Raw genomic sequence first — 19,161 nt, forward strand, 5'->3', positions numbered from 1 at the left:
AGTTTGGAACAGTCGAAAGAAATAAAAAAAAAAAGAGAAAGAGAAACGATTATACAAGAACATACACGTCTCTTCACAAACTACCGAAAGGCTTATATTTCGGTCACCTCACAAATTCTCCTGTATTATCACACGACCTAGCATAACCCAACACTCAAATACAAGTCTCTATTTCGCATAATATCCCCAATTTTTGTCTAACCTAACCTCGAATAAAGCTTCTCTGAGCAAACTCGTGCAGACTAGGGATTCCAGTTGGAAGCCCGATGGAAGAACGAAACCGGTCTACAAAGCGATCGAGGTTGGCGCAGGTAGTTCCAGTTCGATTTCAGCACCGGAGGATCCGTGGTTGTGGCGTGCATCGGTCAGAGGAACACGCGACGAACCGGTCCGCGGCGTTGAATCGCTGTTTCTCGTTGTCGTTCGCCAAACGACTAAAGATTTGGTGATCCAAGAGAGGCAAACACAAACGACGGAGTTGATCGACGACGCGCCACGAGGCTGCTTAACGAGACGACTAATTCGAACGTGTTAGATCCACGAGGAGCGGTTGCAACGGTGGTAGTGGTGGTGGTGGCAACGTGTTCGAGTAGGAGTAGCTTGAGGAGAGGGGAGAGGAGGTCCGGTCCTCGCCACCCGCACTTAGCAGCCGGACAGCAAAGAAAGGGAAGGGAGAGGCGAACGGCCGGTAAGGAGGAACAGAGACGCGTAAAAAGTTACCCGACTCGTATAGGACTATGTAGTGTGTGTTGGTCGCGTGGAAAGATGACCCCAGAGATGGGACTAGAGTTTGCTGGGACCCCAGGCCGAATTATGCTACTGTTGGTTAGGATGGTGCGAAGGAGAAAGATGAGAGGATGTCGAGAATGTTTCGTCATCGGTATATTAATCTGCTCTTTTTTTTTTTTTGCTAGTTACTTGAGTTTTGGTATGCGGAGTAACCTAGTTTTGGATTGAGGAATTTATGAGGATGGAAAAGATGGTTTTGAGATAGAATTCTTGAGAATTAGTGATCATAGATGCTATTGCAATGAGCTTTTGGAGATCGTGAAATTTTCATAGTTGCATAGTTTCGTAGTTTTGTGACGATTATGGGTATGTAGATGGTTTGTTCTAGTTACACGAAGGAACAATGATTTCTTTTACAGTCGTGTAGGTATAAAGTATTGACTTATTACCGTATTATCTTTCACAGAGTATAGGTTCTTTGTGTTAGCTGTGTCGACATGATCCAATTTGGTGTTACAGATTAGAGAATAATTAAACTTCTATAAAACAAACGTTAAATTTATTTGGTATTTTTGTGGATTCTATTAACGTAATGCCAATTGTTGGTTTGCGTCGTAAGATGTGATCTTGAGACTGCATTCGCGTGAACTTTGTTTCGCAGAACGGCTTATCAGTCAGTTTACGGAGCCTGCAATGTTCCAGGTCCTCGAAAACACGCAGACGACCCTGAGAAAGAATTGAATGGCACAAAACAGACAATGAATCTACACTTGCGTGGAACGCGCTTGCATATGGTGAAGGTTCGTTTCAGCTGACCAGGGTCGGACATTGTCATGTTAATGAATAGAAGACACATTTTCAAGGCAAAACTTGCGCTTGTTCGTGGATTGCATGCTACGTAATTACCTTATACCTGAACAAAGTCGCGTATAATGTAAGCTGACACGAAGATGATGAGATAACAGAGGAAGACGCAATTTCACGTCGAACTTGATTTTGAAATGTACATTCGACTGAAGGTTGAGTCAACTAATCCATTAGCCATTAGCCTTCTTGTGCTTTGGCATAACACAAATTCGGAAAAGTAGATATACTATACAGTCCAATGTCTCTAAATAACTTACATTTTTGGATGATTCATCCTAATGTATTTTAATGGAATATTGAAGAGACAGGAAGTAAATGATGCAAAATTAAAGCCAACAACTGAATACTCGTATATCGATACGGTATTTGCGATATACCTATCGCATCAGTACTGAGTTACAATTGTTAGAATCCAATGGTTGCCTTAAATGCACAGGAAACAAGAATCGCTGCAAACGATTATCTCTTTCAACTGATTCAAGCTTTTTAACGACAAAGATTTCTTATAATCTATAATCTATAACCTCCTATAACCTCCATTTCATACTGAAGAAAAGTGTAATAATTATCTCAACAATATACATACCGAGAATTAACCAAGAAATATCCCACAAAAACATCCTCGAAGCATTCGGAGCAGCAAGTAGTATTCGAAAAACACTAAATTGATCCGCAACTATCGATCAACGACCTCAAAGAAAAATCCGTTGCTTATTCTCACGATCGAAGCAAATTATTAACCATCGAACCGGTTAACAAGATGAAGAGGAACCCGAGCAACACACGACACTCTCGTGCAAGATATAACTTGTAAGAACACGTCACTCATCTAGAAGAGGCGACGACGACGGTTCGTTACTCTGGCTTTCTGGGAAACTTCTTGGAGGTCATGACTAATCCATTCTGCGGCGGAGGAAACGGTACGTCTCCCATTAAAATGCGCGCTGCGTGCGAGCGAAGGCTCCGGTTGCTTCCGTTTAAGATCAATAGACGCGCGTGAGCAACGAGTAATTACGTCGATAAAAGCCATGACTGAGCCCGCGAAAGCGAGAACATCCTTTCGCGATACGTTTTATGCTCGCACGAACCGCACCTCTTCCTCGAATTCGACCGTAGATTCGCCTGGAATTACGATTTATCGCCGTGTTTCAGGCGTTGATGTCTCTACGAACGACGATTATGAAGACGTACGATTTAAGAGAATATACAGTCGCCTTGGGAAATAAGTTAACGCTCCCGCTAAAAGTTTAAATGTAAGACCGTTAACTTACTTTCCGAGGCGATTGTGTATACTTCGTATGTCGTAAATTGCTGTAAATTGCAGCGAAGAAGGTTCTATAGGTGAAGATAAGTAGAAATTGGAGAGTAACGAAATCGCGTTGAAGATGTTATTTTCGAGAAAAATACAAGGTATCTCATTTTAATCTATTCGTGCAATTATATTATCTTCCTAGTTCCAAACTATTCATTATTCGAAAAAATATTTTACGTGAAACTTACTTTGTTCCGTGGGGAACATCTTGTGACGGTCACAAGATTTACCTAGGTGGACGTGCCTTTGAGGTTTCAAAGAGGCTTTCGTTCTTTTTTAAATAGACCTATACATGTTTTGTACGCCATTCGATGCACGTTTTAATTCTTTACAAGAAAATATTAAGATGCTTGAATCGATAAATGATTAATTTAAAAGTCATTTTAACTGTAATATCGCTAAACTTATCGTATGGAATATAAGGAAAACATAAGCAAGAAAGCACCACGTTGTCTTACCTTCTCTTTTAGACGATAAGTTTTACAACAAAGTAAGTTTTACGTGAAAAATGTAATGCTCTAGGACATGCTTCGAATAATGAATAGTTTAGAACGCAGGAGTTTAGGAGATAATTACGTAGATAGATTAAAGTAAGACAGCATGTATATCTCAAAATCAGCCGGGTATAACAGGTAGAAATCCATTTATCTGAATTCATCGAAAAAATGATACATTCATTTTGTAATATTATATTTCTTCTTTTATTAAGCTTCCTTTGTCTTAAAAATATTTAGTCGTTATTTTCTAACAGCTAGTGCACCTAAAACAAGTTCATCTATCTGAACATCTGGAGAAGATCATATACTTAATTTTGCCATACTTCTTCTATTACTAATCAGTTTCCCCTTCAAGTATTACATTGTTACCCAATAATGCGCCATACATCGATGTTACGAAATCAAGTCGTAAATACATCTTTCATTTGTATGATATAGAAGGAACGAATATAGATATATAGGAATTCAATAAAATCTTTCGTGTCACAAATTACCTACAATTATATACTCTTTCACCCAGCAATCAAGCTAACATCGATCAAACGAGTTTCCCGTAACAGAATCAACCTAGGGCCATTTTCTCCTTACTTTTTTCCTCTGCAATCCTTCAACGACTATGCGCGATAAATCACGATACATTTTTTTTGCTTTTTCTCGTTTTTAGAGCCAAGACACGATTAATGGAGCGGAACGAACGCAAACGAGATTCGCGATATAAGATACGTAAAACGAGATCGAAGATTTCCCACAACAGGGAAGAAACTCTCGCGAGAGAGAGAGAGAGAGAGAGAGAGAGAGAGAGAGAGAGAGATTATGACATCACGGAGGAATGCATAAAACCCGCGATGCATGAGTCACGCAATACCGTCGTTGTATTCTTTCGGCGGCACGACTGTTTCCAGCGACTTTTCCTCGCGTTTGGCCAGCTACCAACAAACTCATAGATAATTCGAACATGTGACGCGATAAGCGAACTGCGGTGCGGTTACTCGCTGGGAAGAGCTCGTTTATCGATGTTCGAAATTAATTTCGTAACGAGCTTTGGTCATTGATTAGAAATTTCCCTAAATACTCAGGGAAAAGGGGACACAACCAAATGATAGGCTGAATAATATTTTGGAAGTCAGGGATTACGTGATTTGTATTCTTGTTTTGCTTTTGTTCAGATTTATGTCTTTAGAAGAGAACACGTGTGATAACGTGTGAATCAATGTTGATTACCGAAGCCACGTGTTGGTGATACAGAAAGATAATAATGCTGCAAGTGATATTTTAATTATCATTGTAGATCATTGGAAATTGAATAGCCTTCTGAACAAATAATTTAATTGTGAATCATTATTTTTTATTAGCGGATGACTAATAGATGATTGGAAATAGATCGAATTTATATTTGGATAATTAGGCTTTTTAATTCGACTAAAACGTATACATAAATATCTGAACAAGTCCAAATGTGTCTAATAATACCTGACAATGAAAATATGTAAAGAAGAATGAACTGCTAGTTTAGCGTCAAGCAACGTAAATTGCTAGTGACTGTGACAAACTATGTACTAAGAAAGTGGTTTCCGAACACTATTTAGTGAAGACAACTTTAGCCCTTAGTTGCGAGGCAACCTGGAATGTAGACAAATTTAGACATTGAAACGCCAAACAGCTGGAATGATCTGTGATAAATTCCTCTATAAAATTTCTCTGATTCTTGAATTTTAAAATTTTAATAAAAAAGAAAAATTCTGAGAAACACGGAGAATCTATTACTTCTGTAGCGTTTTACGTTCAGAACGCCTAAATATCACGGATTAAAAATTGATGATTCATTTACAGAATACGGAGAATAGTTAAACAAGGCTCCATTATAATTGCGGTTTTAACAATTGTCGATTTCGAGCACGGATTTCCGCGTTCTTCCGGTTGACGACAAAGAGGTACGTACTTTTTCGTCACGGTCATAAACGGAACACAATGAGGAGTTAACCAGCCCACTGAAAGTGAGTTCCGGTTCCCTACGTTGCAACTTGTCGTTCGACGAACCTCGTATTTTTTCTCCTGAACGAAATCGTTACACGAACGAAACTTCTGTCACCATTCAGTCAATACTCCATTCAACTAGATAGTTTCTTCTTATAATAGCAATTATTTTATAAAATTTTGCATTGCTCATTTTTTCTATTCCATTATTAATTCCTGTTCCAATATTTACCTTACTTTATTTAACTTTCATTCACAAATAAAGCATATTAATAAGATACATTTGACTTATTCCTATTAAGAGATAAGAATAAATTGAATTGAAAGATAAGAGGCTTAAAGACATTCAAGGACATCATATTTCATCATAATTATTAGTCTTCATATTTCTCATACAATAAGAGAACACGCGTTTTAAGAAATAGATTTTTCTTTGAATTTCCATAGAATAAATTAATATCTAACGAGTAAGTTAACGGCAATAGTTTACGAAAGAAGGTTCTTTTCACTTATCGAGATTTCTACGAATTCGAGAAATCTGAGAAGAAGAGAATGATCCGGTGGAGAATGAACAAATTGAAAAAAGTTCTATGTTGTCAAAAGCTTTCTAGCGAGATGCCAGAACGGAGACTGAATACTGATTTATTCGAAGATGGTAAGAGATTGTTGGGTACGAGCGAAGAGATAAACAGCGATAAGATATAACGTATCATTTGTCAAACGAGACGTTGTCCTGTTCTCTATGTACGCGTCTTCCCTCTGACAAGTCTTGCTACGTGCTTCGAAATGTGTTTTCGATGCATTCACTGCTGTACGTGCTGAAATGTCTACTTGCATACACTATGTATTTCTTTTTCTCGTGTAAAACTAGTTACAGTGAGTGATAATGGAAAACAGGATATTACTCTCCTGAAGCGTGTGATGTATCAGATAGCGCAAAATTACTGCAAAAACTAATAGTTGAACTTTGTCCTTTCGCTGCAGGAAATGTGTAACGCATAACTAGTGAAAACGGTACTCTTATTTTTCAATCAACTTTTCTAAAATTTGTATTTTAATATTTGACTACATTATCGTCAGGAAGAAAGAGAAGATTTAAAAGATTATGATTCAGCTTCTACACGCTATATTCACTCTATTGAATCTTATTCTTCGAAGCTAACCTTTAAAGCTTTAAGCTTAATTTCTTCTTTTCGTCTAATTAATTTATTCATTAACTCTCGGTGGACAAACTATCCAACCCATAAACACCATATCAAACTCGATCAACTAAAGTTTTATTTAATTCTCCTAAAAGAGAGAACTAACGGGAATGGAAAAAATAGGAAAACTATTTTATACCGGTATGTACCATCACACAAAAATTTCTCCTCGTCAGAAGCGATCCGTGTCGCAACAATGGGTGCCAACGGTTTCAATAAACGAACGTTGAAGCGATGGCCCGAAATTCCAGCAGGAAAAAAACGCGGCTCGGTGATTAGAAACTCGATTGCGTTCGTTCGACCACGGTTTTTCTCCCGTATGGAACAGGCGTGTAACGACGAATGGTCGAGTTGCGTCGAGCTGTTATCCCTTTGGGAACGCGTGCTTGTGCCGTAACATGTACCGTATTCCACCGGATGTCATGATGCGGTTTGCCTTATTGTAGCCGGTATATTAACGTTCATACGGACGCTGCTGCCAAATCGGACGAGTGACGTTAACCGAGCCGAATTATGCGACAATGTGTAACTGCAGCGTCCACTAGCTATGGACTAGAAAATTCATCTCGGATCACCTCGTTTGCCCGCTCGTTCGCGGCTATTTAAACGTTTCACTGTGTATTACAGAGTTGTTAATGAATTTTGCTTTGATTCTACCTTGCAGGTGGAGAGATTGTAGTGTGTCGAAGCAGTACCTGCTGCAGATAGAGTAGTTTGGTTTAATACAGACAGCCAGTTTATTCTCAATCATGAGTGACTGTTCCATGTAGTACATTATCATCTAGCGTCATATAGAATTTTAATTAAATAACGATTACATTTCACTGAAATAAACAGACTTCTAGATATGTGTATAATCTGTAAATAGCGTACAATAAATAAATAGTATAAATTGGAGTATGTCTTTAAACGAGGTTTCGAGAGTTTCCAGAGATATTCTATGCTATAGAGAAATTAATATTTCGAGAGCTTCCAATAAATGACAATTATTTTTCATTCAGATGAAGATATCTCTAGATATACTATAACGTCGAAATAATGTATACTAAATAAATGAATAGCATAGATTGAAATAGATTTTTCAACGAGGTTTCTAGAGCTTTCGCTAAACGTGATGTAAAAGGAAATTTATATCGTGTGGATTGGCATGAATTTTTAATTCATAGTAGTTAAAGTTAGATATAAATGAAATCGCATTCTAACAGCTTCGAATTAGGAAGGAAGAATCTATCAGCAACGTGTAGCACAGCTCAATTGATAGAGTAGTCATCCGGGAAACGGAAGGCCCGGATTTAGATCCCGGTCAAGCAATAGAGATTTCGTTTTTTCTCGGTGCAAAATGCTGCATAACCGTGAACAACAGTTATTTGATGTTATAACATCAAGTCCATACACCAGAATGATCGTTCTGCAAATCGAAGATACGAGTATAAAATCTGATCTACATGAACAACTGGTCTCGACATTTGATTGCTCCTTTTTTGTTCGCATTGCGTACTATGTAACTGTAATTAGAAACCACTTTGAATATTAGGTTAACCGTACGGGGCTTTCGTGTTGCAAATAGATGATCTAAATATAGAACGTGGACTTTCCTTGCTTTCGACATTCTACGATAACTATAGACTATAATCAAGGAACGTTGAATATTAATTCTAGCCTTTCAATCAAATAACATTTTTATAAAACGGAAATGTAAATGACTATTTAGTAATTCTATCAATTTTCAAAGTTTTCCTGCTTGCGTGTTATATTATAATAATCGTGTAGCTACATATCAAGTCAATTAATTAAAGTACTTATCTTTAGTACTAGGAAATAAGGAATTCACCAAGATTGACTTACATCATTGTATACAAAATTGACCTAATATTGGATGAGGAGGTCGTTAGTCCTAAGTCAACACGCAACCTCGGCTGATAACTTCCCTCCAACAGTTTTATCCTAAAATATGTACTATTCATTTCTGCCTTCATCTCCCGTTTCAACATTTTTATTTCTTCCCATAAAGTTAGATTTACTTGGATTAAGATTAAATATGAGGAATCATACTTTCAACGTTCGTGCTACCTCTCTAATATTTTAAACACAGTTTCTGCTTCATAATGAATAGTTACAAGTGAAGCAGCCGTGAAATTTAAATGTCATTTTTAACTATGGCTGCTCAAATTCCTTTGCATATTTTATAATTCGTGATACAACTAACTGATCTTTAGACTCTGCCTAAAACCAGTTATGTCATTCTACGCCCAGATGCCTTAGACAATAGTCCTCAGATATTACTTTGTACAATGAATAAATACTCCTTGTTAAAACATATTCTACAAAATATTTTCTCTACTAATTAACATACGTTTCTCGGCTGACTAATGTAGATGTTATGTTTCCTATTAACATCTGTTTCGCTAAAGATATGTTTAAACATCTAAAAAAAGAGTTGATGCGAAACAGTTTAGGATGAAAGATTTTGTAAGTAAAGCTTAAGTAGATAAAGGTGGTTATTATCGAAAATCCTCAACCTACGACAAGCGGACCCCTTCGAGTACGCGATAGCACAGGGAAGAGCGCAGTAGATGCACGCGTGCATCTGTTATCACTGAAAACGAGCAAGCCGCGTAACTCACGCCGTCGCGTCGATAAGGCAGACTGGTTCGTTTGTTGATTTAACGCGACACGCCGGCTATCTGCAGATATCACGTTAATGTACAGACCGGTAGTTTCTCTGGCGGCGATGAATTATTGCCCCAGAAACGCTATAGAATGGTTGCCAGTACACGATAATCATGTTCTGGTGATTACGAAAGTGTAGTAAATGAAAAATAAATAGAAGTAGAAATCCCTTCTTTAATTTATGCTAAATTTAATTTAAAATAAATAATAAATAAAAGACGTTAAGTTTAATTTTGTTAAAAATAATTCACATTCGAATGATTTAACAGCGTGGAACAGATATTTTTTAAGCATCGCTGTTAAATGAATGACTTCCTTGTTAAGAAATATCGAATCTGATCGAAATGTTTGCTTTATCATGAATAATGCAATTCGGCAAGATCTTCGTGATAATCGATGATATTAGATGGTCTATAATCCTTTCTGTAAGATTCTACAGTCGCTTCAAAGTGCTGCGATCACTTGTTTAATATACAATCTTACAGTTTATTCTGCTTGTTAGCAGATCAGTCAATGACAGATATTTGCCTTGTCTGAAAGAATGATACGACAACGAAAGTGTTTAGAGGAAAGCGTGTCTATAATATATAATATAATTCAATCAATAGATGAATGCATCAATTTCCATAAATAATAAACTCAAGAATAAATTACAACGCAAGAATAAAACTTCCTCCGAGGACACGATATAAGCCCACCCTTAAGTCATTTATACGTATAGCCATCAATTTAAACCCACAACTGAGCCCACAGTGCAATGACGCATTGATTAAGAAACTCATCTTCAAACAAAGAAAACACCGACGATGACGTCCATTGACCGGAAGCAGGCTTGTTCAAGAGGATTCGAATAGCAGCCACCTAATTCATAGTAAATCGGTGTTTTACATAGCAGTATGGGGTTATGCAACGCGTAAGGGGGCGCGCACGGATGAAAATAATTAAGAGGCTAATAATATAAAAGGACGCGTGTCGTTGGTTAAATCTCACCTTGCTCCACTTTCCATTCGTTCGTCACTCGGAAAGCGACGTGTGCAATTAGATTACAACAGTGTGCCCGCTCTCTCGTCGGGCGTACGCGCGGGAACACCGCCCCCTGAACGAGCGAGCATCCACGGAAATCGCATTACGTAACAACCAGAGAAAGCGCTGCATCTATCGGAAAATTTCGTTGCTACTCTTTTTATCAATCGCTCGCATGTAACTGTTGACAAAAGTGTTCAAACACTCGTGGAAATTTTTTATGAATCTATCTTGTGTCTTCTACGACACAATTTTTGAAATTGTATAAACACTATAACGATTAGATTGGATTTTTGTGCGTTTATGGAAAATTTGAAAATGAAAAAATGCGCAAGATGCATATGATACACGTATGCATATAAAATATCCAAAGTAAAGCACTTGTTACAATATTTACTGAGTGAAACAATTTCTTACCCAAATACCATTTCTTTAATGATATTCGTAAAAGTATGAATTTGCATAAGTATGCACAGTCTAGTAACGGGACTCGTCTATCCGTCATGATTAGATTGATAAAGTTTGAAGCCAATCTAAAAATGTCTACGGAAGTTACGATAAACAACGCTTGTATCTTTCGATGACTTTTTGCAAATGTGGTAAAAGATTTTTCAATTGTAATTTGAATTTTAAGGATAACTTTACGGATATTAGAAAATATAGATATTACTTGCTAAGAATTATCAACGAAAATTGAAAATAATGTTACAACTAATATTAGATCTAGGCTCGTCAACTTAGTTCGATATTAACGCGTAACACAGGATTCAGTGTATCGCGTGATACGAAATAGACAGAATATTTCGATAAACCTAACACGATTGTAGCAATCATGGTTGCATAATTACCGGGTCGATGATAAAAATGGCAGTAATGAGCATGCATGCAAACAAGTGCAATGATAAATCGATGCATCGTCTTTTCGTTCGCAGACAAATTCGACGTTCCATTCTTCCTCTTTAACAGCAATCTCGAAACGAAAATCTTCGATGGAAATGAATGCACTGCAATATTTACAGAGAGCGTATATGTACAATGAGATAGAAGAAATATAGAAAAAATATACATGAAGATTTGAAGCGGTTGCAATTAGATCGAAATAATAATAATAATAATAATAATAATAATAATAATAATAATAATAATAATAATAATAATAATAATAAAGAAGGTAAATGTAATTATTTATGTACAAATTATTTATGTAACTTACCGTGGACCATTTGAAAGACTCGATCGAAAATAATCGTGATCGTTGTACGATCGATCGTGTTCGGCCATCTTTCATTATTAATCTCTTACTCAAGGAGAAAAAACCAAGGAAAACGTTTGGAACGCAATCTCGTCGACAATTTGTTTCACTCGCATGCAGTTTCACGTACACAATAAAATAACAATATCACAGCAGGAACGTCACATGTTGTGAATATTTACTGTACACATCTCGAAAGCGTCGCGTCTCTATCCAAACCGAGTCGTTTTTCGTCTAATTAAATTAATTAAAACAATTAATTTGAATAAATAAATAAATAGTCATTATATTTGCTCACTTTTCCTTTTCATCAATCAAAATTTGTTCGTTAAGAGAAACGAAAACTTGAACGAAGATAATTTCACTTGTCACGGAACACTTAGTCGCGACATTGTTTCGCGAGATAGTCGACTCGAATTTTAATCAAAGCGTAACTCGATTAACGTTAAAGAACAAGGCATTTTCACGAGGTGGAAACGACAACGAGCCGGAAAAGCAAGCTCATCAACGGGATTGGACGCGGCGAAGAGAGATAATAGGGACCAAGAAGAGATAAGTGACGAAAGCTCGGTGGACGTACGAAAGCGACAAAAAAATAATTCAAGACATCGCATTACACAGCAGCATAACGTTTATTATAGCACACCAACGATATCGATATAACGCACTATAATCGCATATTTAGGTTATACTTTTCTAAGTGTAGTACCACCCTACGCCTAGGTTTTTATATCTAACTAAGAATATGTATATGTATATTTATATATATATATATATATATATATATATATATATGTATATATATATATATATATATATATATATATATATATATATATATATATATATATATATATATATATATATATATATATATATATATATATATATATATATATATATATATATATATATATATATATATATATATATATATATATATATATATATATATATATATATATATATATATATATATATATATATATATATATATATATATATATATATATATATATATATATATATATATATATATATATATATATATATATATATATATATATATATATATATATATATATATATATATATATATATATATATATATATATATATATATATATATATATATATATATATATATATATATATATATATATATATATATATATATATATATATATATATATATATATATATATATATATATATGTACTTCTCTCTCTCTCTGTTACTCGTGAATACTCGTTGAGCGATTACAATAACTAGACGAAAGCATATTTAACATAAAATAAAATATGAAAAACAATCACAAAATAAACTATGTACTTATATACCAGGAAATAGAATTCTGTGTAACAAATCAAAGTGCTTAACCTACGAGTCTCGACAATATATGGAGCGTCTTTAGAAGTCGTGGGTAATTTTCATTCTCGACGAGTATAATAACTGTACAGAAAAATATCGAGCCTCTCTTACTTCGATATCTTTATTACTAAAAATTCGTCACTTAATATTCTTTGCATTTGATGCGTGGCAGTAAATTGATAATTGATTGGCTTGTTTTTTTCATTAATTAGTAATGGAAAAATATTTATCTATGGACGTTCAAATATTAATTTGACTTTCGAAACTCGGCAGTATATCGTATGCTTACGCTAAGAAAAAAACATCTAGCACCAACGTCGAAAAGGAACAAAAAAGAAACATCGGGAAGAAATCTATCCACGACTTTCTAACCAACGAATGTGACAAGTTCTCTGATATCGCCAATTGCACCCATCACAGCGCCCATATGTCGATGAAATACTTTCACTTAGGTATAACTTTACGATCTACAACGACGATATTTCTCTTTCACATAAAGGAATTGAAATTCCACCAACGTTTTCAGGCTTAAAACCTCTTTCCGATACTTCGAACGATATCTTTCATCGCTGTTGCACATATCTCAAGTGAATTCGATTCGTCGTTCTAACTTTACTCTCATTAAAGTATATACTTTGTTACAGTGTGCAATTAAAAGGTGAAAGAAAAACGACAAATAGCCACTACAGAGTATACGTACGATTTATAGCATAATGTATAACTACGATTGAAAGTACTGAACTACAATTTTACGATTAAAGATTCGTATCTTTCTAATACATCGGAATCCGTCCGAGAAGGGTATTTACATAACATCATCACCGATGTATTTCGATAAATGTATAGGATGTGTAACGTATACTCTATTGAAAAAAACAATCAATAAAACATTCGACATAATAACCTCTATAAATGTTTTTTACAAATATGTCATATACATAATACGCACAACGGTTTGTATATAGAGGGTAGTAGTAAGAAACGAAGGTTTACAGAATGTATTCTCTTAGAAAACATTAAAAAATGTTATGCTACTTCCTAAAACAAAAAAAAATTACCATCGTAAAATAATATGAAAAAGGAACTTCTTCTTCTTTAAATGTAAATAAAAAGAGTTTTTCATGTTTATTGGCACACATAAAACTCGTCGAGTTCTGACTTATAATAAGAATCATAGTGATTTGGTAGTGATTATTCATAGCGATTGTTTCGAACGTTATAAGTATCGACAGTCGTTGATACAGTAACACGCTGTCTTTTATTTGTGTAATTAGAATAAAAATTACGTAAAACTACATCTTACGTTACGAACCTTGCTTCAGAGAACACAAGAGTGTCCTCAAACTCTGTCAAAGCAAAATGCGACGTTCTATTTCGATGAAAAAGCTAATCCGCTAATTTCAACAAAACTGAAAGGATGCTACGTAAAACATATTTTACATAACTAATAAAGGAAAACAAAATACTCGACCAAACATAATAATAATAAAAACTAAATAGTGAAACAAACGTAACTATGAACTACGTATTAAAACTACGTTTCAAAATTACCCAAACTCATAATAATACATTTCCTAAGAAATACTCTATGAAAAAGGAAACAAACAAATAAACGTTCTTTTCCTCCTCGATAGTTCTTCTTAATTCTATTAAACGCAATAAAAGTTCAATAATCTAATCATACTAAATCAAAAAAATCTCCTGTCGTTTTTTCTATACCTAATACGAAACATTTCCATCCCATTACGATATATTTAGCACGCTTCCGAATTCTGCAATCTTCTCTCGCGACACCCTCTATATACCCGTGTATACATCACAGTAAACGAACAAATGTAAAATAATCTAAGGAACTATTCGAATACTAATCGTACGTAGCACATTGCAAGAGCGTGTCTAACACTTTCTACGTTATCGATCGCGTTTCTTGTCCACCGTGGGCGAGCGTCTAGCGGCCGGAAAGGATGACGACTTCCGGTATCGGCTGCTGATTCGTCTCGCGGAAATAATCTGCGCGAAACCGCTGTACAAAAAAACATTTAACGCGGATACTGGTTATATTTATCATGATTACTTCGTCCAGCGACACATTTTTTGTCTCGCTTTATTTAAAATATCGAAACCTGTAGTCGACGGAATTAATTCCTTCGCTTCACGCGTTTTATCCTCGCTCAAAGAGATTTCTATATATCTTCAGCACCCCGTTCGAGTATTTCAATCGAAGTTAGTAGCAGTCTCGTTATAAAGTGGTATTTTCCTTCCTTTCTATATCTTTGTTCTTTCTTATTTCTTTTTTTTTTTTTTTTTTCGTCCTTGTTGAGGATCGAGCTCTTAATACTAAAGCACGTTCATTTATGTTTTTTCAGAAGTCGAGAGCGACGGGCTGTACGTGCTTTACGGCATTCTGTGACCCGTGAAACCTTCGCCTTCTATAACTCTTTGCCTATCTTTCTTCCCCCGGCTTAGTCGAAATCTGTTTGTCCCTTTTTGCCATGGGATCCGGAAGGTTCGTTCTTAAATATTATTATTATTATTATTATTATTATTAATTTGCATTTTAGTTTGTTAATTGGGAGAGGATAATGTGGGTTTAGCAATACATTTATAGATTAGGTATGTACATTTAGTAATACGGACGTTTGACATTTTCACTGCTACTAACAAGCTCTGCGTTTTGTTAATTGCTTCAATAATACTGGTACTAATAATACTGCAACTATTGCGTTTCTCTTTTCATTGAAGATCACTGTTGTTGCATCTTCACATTTAAAAGAAGATTATTGAACACGATTATACTCAGTCGATGTAGTAATATCGGTTAAAAAAAAAGAAAAAAAGAGTAAATCTCTCCCGAGCAGGAAAAATGAAATTCTGATAGCAACAAAAGTGTTACAATGATTCTGGAATCATCGTGTAACCGTGTTTGAGACGGAGAAGTTACAAAAATCGTAAGTCGAGAAACGAATTTTCAAAAGAAATCTCATCGTGATTCAAGAATTGAAATCAAAATCGGAACGATCGATTTTCTTGCGAACGTTTCGAAATATTTGCGTAAACGATATATCTCTACGCGTGGATACAAATCTTCTTTCACGGTGTATCTTTACACGTTGACACATTTACTCAGGGTGACGTCATCGTGTTCCCGGCGCATCGCAAACAACCACCAAATGGAAATATTGGCTCAGCGTTCCATAAACCGGTATAAAATACGAAAATACGACAACCATATATTCGCGACAATGCAAAAATACGAGCCAGAAAAAAAGGAAATGGAAAGAAAGACGGAGAAAGGTAAAAACTATACAATTGGTGGCTCACAAAACTGGTATAATACTAAAGATTGAACCTTTCGGATCGCCATGTTATATTAAAAGAAAAAAAGCCATGACAGTCGAAAAGTCCTGTTGTTGTTCCACCTACAGTACACGAAATCGTAGAAACAAAAGCACGATGTAAATATAATCGATCCATCGACGTGAAACAACAATCGCGAACGATGTTGTTCTGATACGTAGAACGTTTCGACGAATCAAATGTTACAAAATATTTCGTACGAAAATCATCGTCATGACTCTCTTACGCAATTAAGTTAATATTATCAGCGAAACTTTACAAGCTACAAGTTATAAATGTAAATTATTAATGTTAATAGATTTTCTTGCATCGCAATGACAAATTTGATAATAAAATAGATAAAGTTCCATTTTATATGAATTTTATAAGTTAAAATTATAAAAATTGCCTTGTGCAACGCGAACAAAGTAATCAATAATCTAGATCTAATCTAAACTTGTTTGTCGACTCGCTGATGTCATTAACCCTTCGTAGACAAGCTGGTTCGCTTGTGCTCTCAGCGATATTTCCCTTCTAAGCCTTATTTTTTATGTAGACGATCAAAATACTGTGATTAATCAACTTAAAACTTTCCCATAAATTTCGACATTTTTGCATAGAAATAACCAAAGAATGGAGATATGCAGCATTTTATAATACCTTTGCTGGAACGTAGAAAGTTATTGACATAATAAAATAGAGAAGTATATCCAAGTAATCGAAGATTGCCCATACTACGGTTGAACATTTTGCACTGAAAAACTGACTGTATAATGTAATTTCAAATTTTTCGTAAGTCCGTGTACAACACTAAAAGAATTGGATATAAAAGATCAGCTTGTTTATGGAGGATTAATTATTGAATTATTCTGCAGGAGAGCCAATGAGCTACTAACTTTCGTGAATCGAAATACGCATTTCGATGGTTTTTGTGCTTATATATTTATATGTATGTATATATTTATATATTGGTTAGTGATATTTCACTAGTTTCCCCCGGGGATGACGATTGCCGGAATGGCGATCATCGTCAGGCAGACGGTCAAAATAAGAAGAAACAAAGACGTAACACAACGATTATGCATGTACACGTGGGCAGAAAGAAGCGTCATGCGGTGCAGCCAAGCGTGCGATGCTGTTTACCTGCGAACGGCACATCCCCGAAGTATTCCTCGACATTGTCCGTCGACATGCTCTTGTCGGACAGAGAAACGCTCGATAACGATCCGCTGCTAGCGTCCAGGGAGCCGCCGGCCGGAAACTGCAATAAATCCTCGTCGGTTTCCGTTTCCATGTCGCGGGACCGCCGTTTGTATACCTGCCAACAAATAACACCCAGGTATATGCATTTTTCATCGCTGTTTTTCCTCTTTTTTTCTTCAAAGATGACTCCTGATGAAATCCATTACGGACACATTTTAATGGATGGCCGGATTTTATTGGGTGTCCGATATTAATATTTTTACAACTTCTGAGTTTAGTAGTTTATCCAATTTCTTTTGGTTTTAGAACGTGGACAATCATATTTGATGGATAAAATAGTCTACGGATGTTTATCCAAGGTATCCAAATGCAATTAGGAATTGATATTGTATTAAGAGATCGAAATACGTCGTTTTATTATTTATAGCTTCTTGTTACTTTTGGAGCAAATGTTGCATTTATTATAAGATTACAAGATCGTTGATGTTCCATTCTTCCGCATTTGGTAATTTAATAATTTAAATAATAAAGCAAGCGAAAATCTAAAACTATAACGTAAGAAAAATACTTTGAGCAAATGAATAATCACTTCTCATTAAGATTTCAATTTTTAAAAAAAACAGTTTAGTTCTAACCAAATAATTCTGACAAACTGGTTTATCCAAGTAGTTTAATTTCTTCTTTTTTTTTGTTGTTTAATATTTACATAAAAGCGTTGAATAGGGAAATTGCTCCATACAATTGAAATTTAATAGTATATACACCGAAAGTTAACTATTTATGGTAAAAACGTGATTGTCAAATATTTAGATTATATTTAGTTTTTCCAATTTTTCCGCCTATTTCCAAGCACGCCCGCTTTTTTACTAGTAATACAGACTTGAATTACTAAAAAAAAAAAAAAAAAAGGGATTAGAAATGACATTTCGTGCGGTAACGTTTACGAGCAGGTGCCCAGATTCATCTCTGAGCGTTGCACACGCGTCGAAAACATGCTGGTGCAGACCAAATAAAAAACGATTCCAATCCGATAGAAATCTATTGGGACGGATCACTTGATACGATTATACACAATAAACGTTATAAAATATGAATCGGGTAAATAAATCTCGCCAGGGATGTATTTGTATCCATAAAGCTTCGACCCGTAATTTAAACCATTGCCACACGTGTACGGTTATTAAAATTTCGATTTACCGAATCAAAAATATATCGTCGTCATTTGCCCCGAATTAACGCTCTGAATAAATGTTGAATGTTATAACAATAATAAAAGTCATCGAGTTCGTGTAAATATGTCGTCCAATTTTATAACTTTCAAATTAGTGGGAAACTTGGTCCAGCGAAAACTGTTGAAATAAAACTGTATTACAAAATATACACATAAAAAAACTCTGTTTTTACATCTTCAATGGAGCGTTTCTTTCCCTTTTTGGAAAAACTAAAATATCAACTAAAAATACTAATCATCGTTTACATATTACAAACAGTGCTTAAGATGGTCTTGTTGAATACAATATTGAGATTTATTAATATAAACGATTGATAATTGATTGTTCAAATACCTTTTGATTGCGATAAATACTTTGTATCCTCTACGTCCACCCTCAAATTTGTTCAATCTTTAAATATCATAATCATGTCTGTTATATTTCATAAATAATAATAATAATAATAAATGTAATACAAATAATACAGACGTAAGATATTTTTACAGCAACCAAA

At 35.0% G+C, this 19,161-nt stretch overlaps 1 protein-coding gene and 1 long non-coding RNA gene across 4 annotated transcripts in view; one reads left to right on the forward strand and one right to left on the reverse strand.

The window, feature by feature from the left end:
- The window catches only part of LOC100749056 (ankyrin repeat and SAM domain-containing protein 1A-like), a 76,998-nt gene that overhangs the window by 23,778 nt on the left and 34,059 nt on the right, over positions 1-19,161 (reverse strand). For all 3 annotated transcript variants that reach the window (XM_012386761.3, XM_012386762.3, XM_033321277.1), the window contains one exon: positions 17,377-17,551. In XM_012386761.3, coding sequence (XP_012242184.1) covers positions 17,377-17,551 — 175 coding nt within the window. The remainder of the gene's footprint in view (positions 1-17,376; positions 17,552-19,161) is intronic.
- LOC117151771 lies at positions 392-3,826 on the forward strand. The gene is made up of 3 exons (XR_004461887.1): positions 392-688; positions 1,432-2,516; positions 2,749-3,826. It is a non-coding gene; the product is annotated as an uncharacterized LOC117151771 (long non-coding RNA).

The sequence above is a fragment of the Bombus impatiens genome, unplaced genomic scaffold (assembly GCF_000188095.3).
Source record: "Bombus impatiens unplaced genomic scaffold, BIMP_2.2 scf_0418, whole genome shotgun sequence".
NCBI lineage: Eukaryota > Metazoa > Arthropoda > Insecta > Hymenoptera > Apidae > Bombus > Bombus impatiens.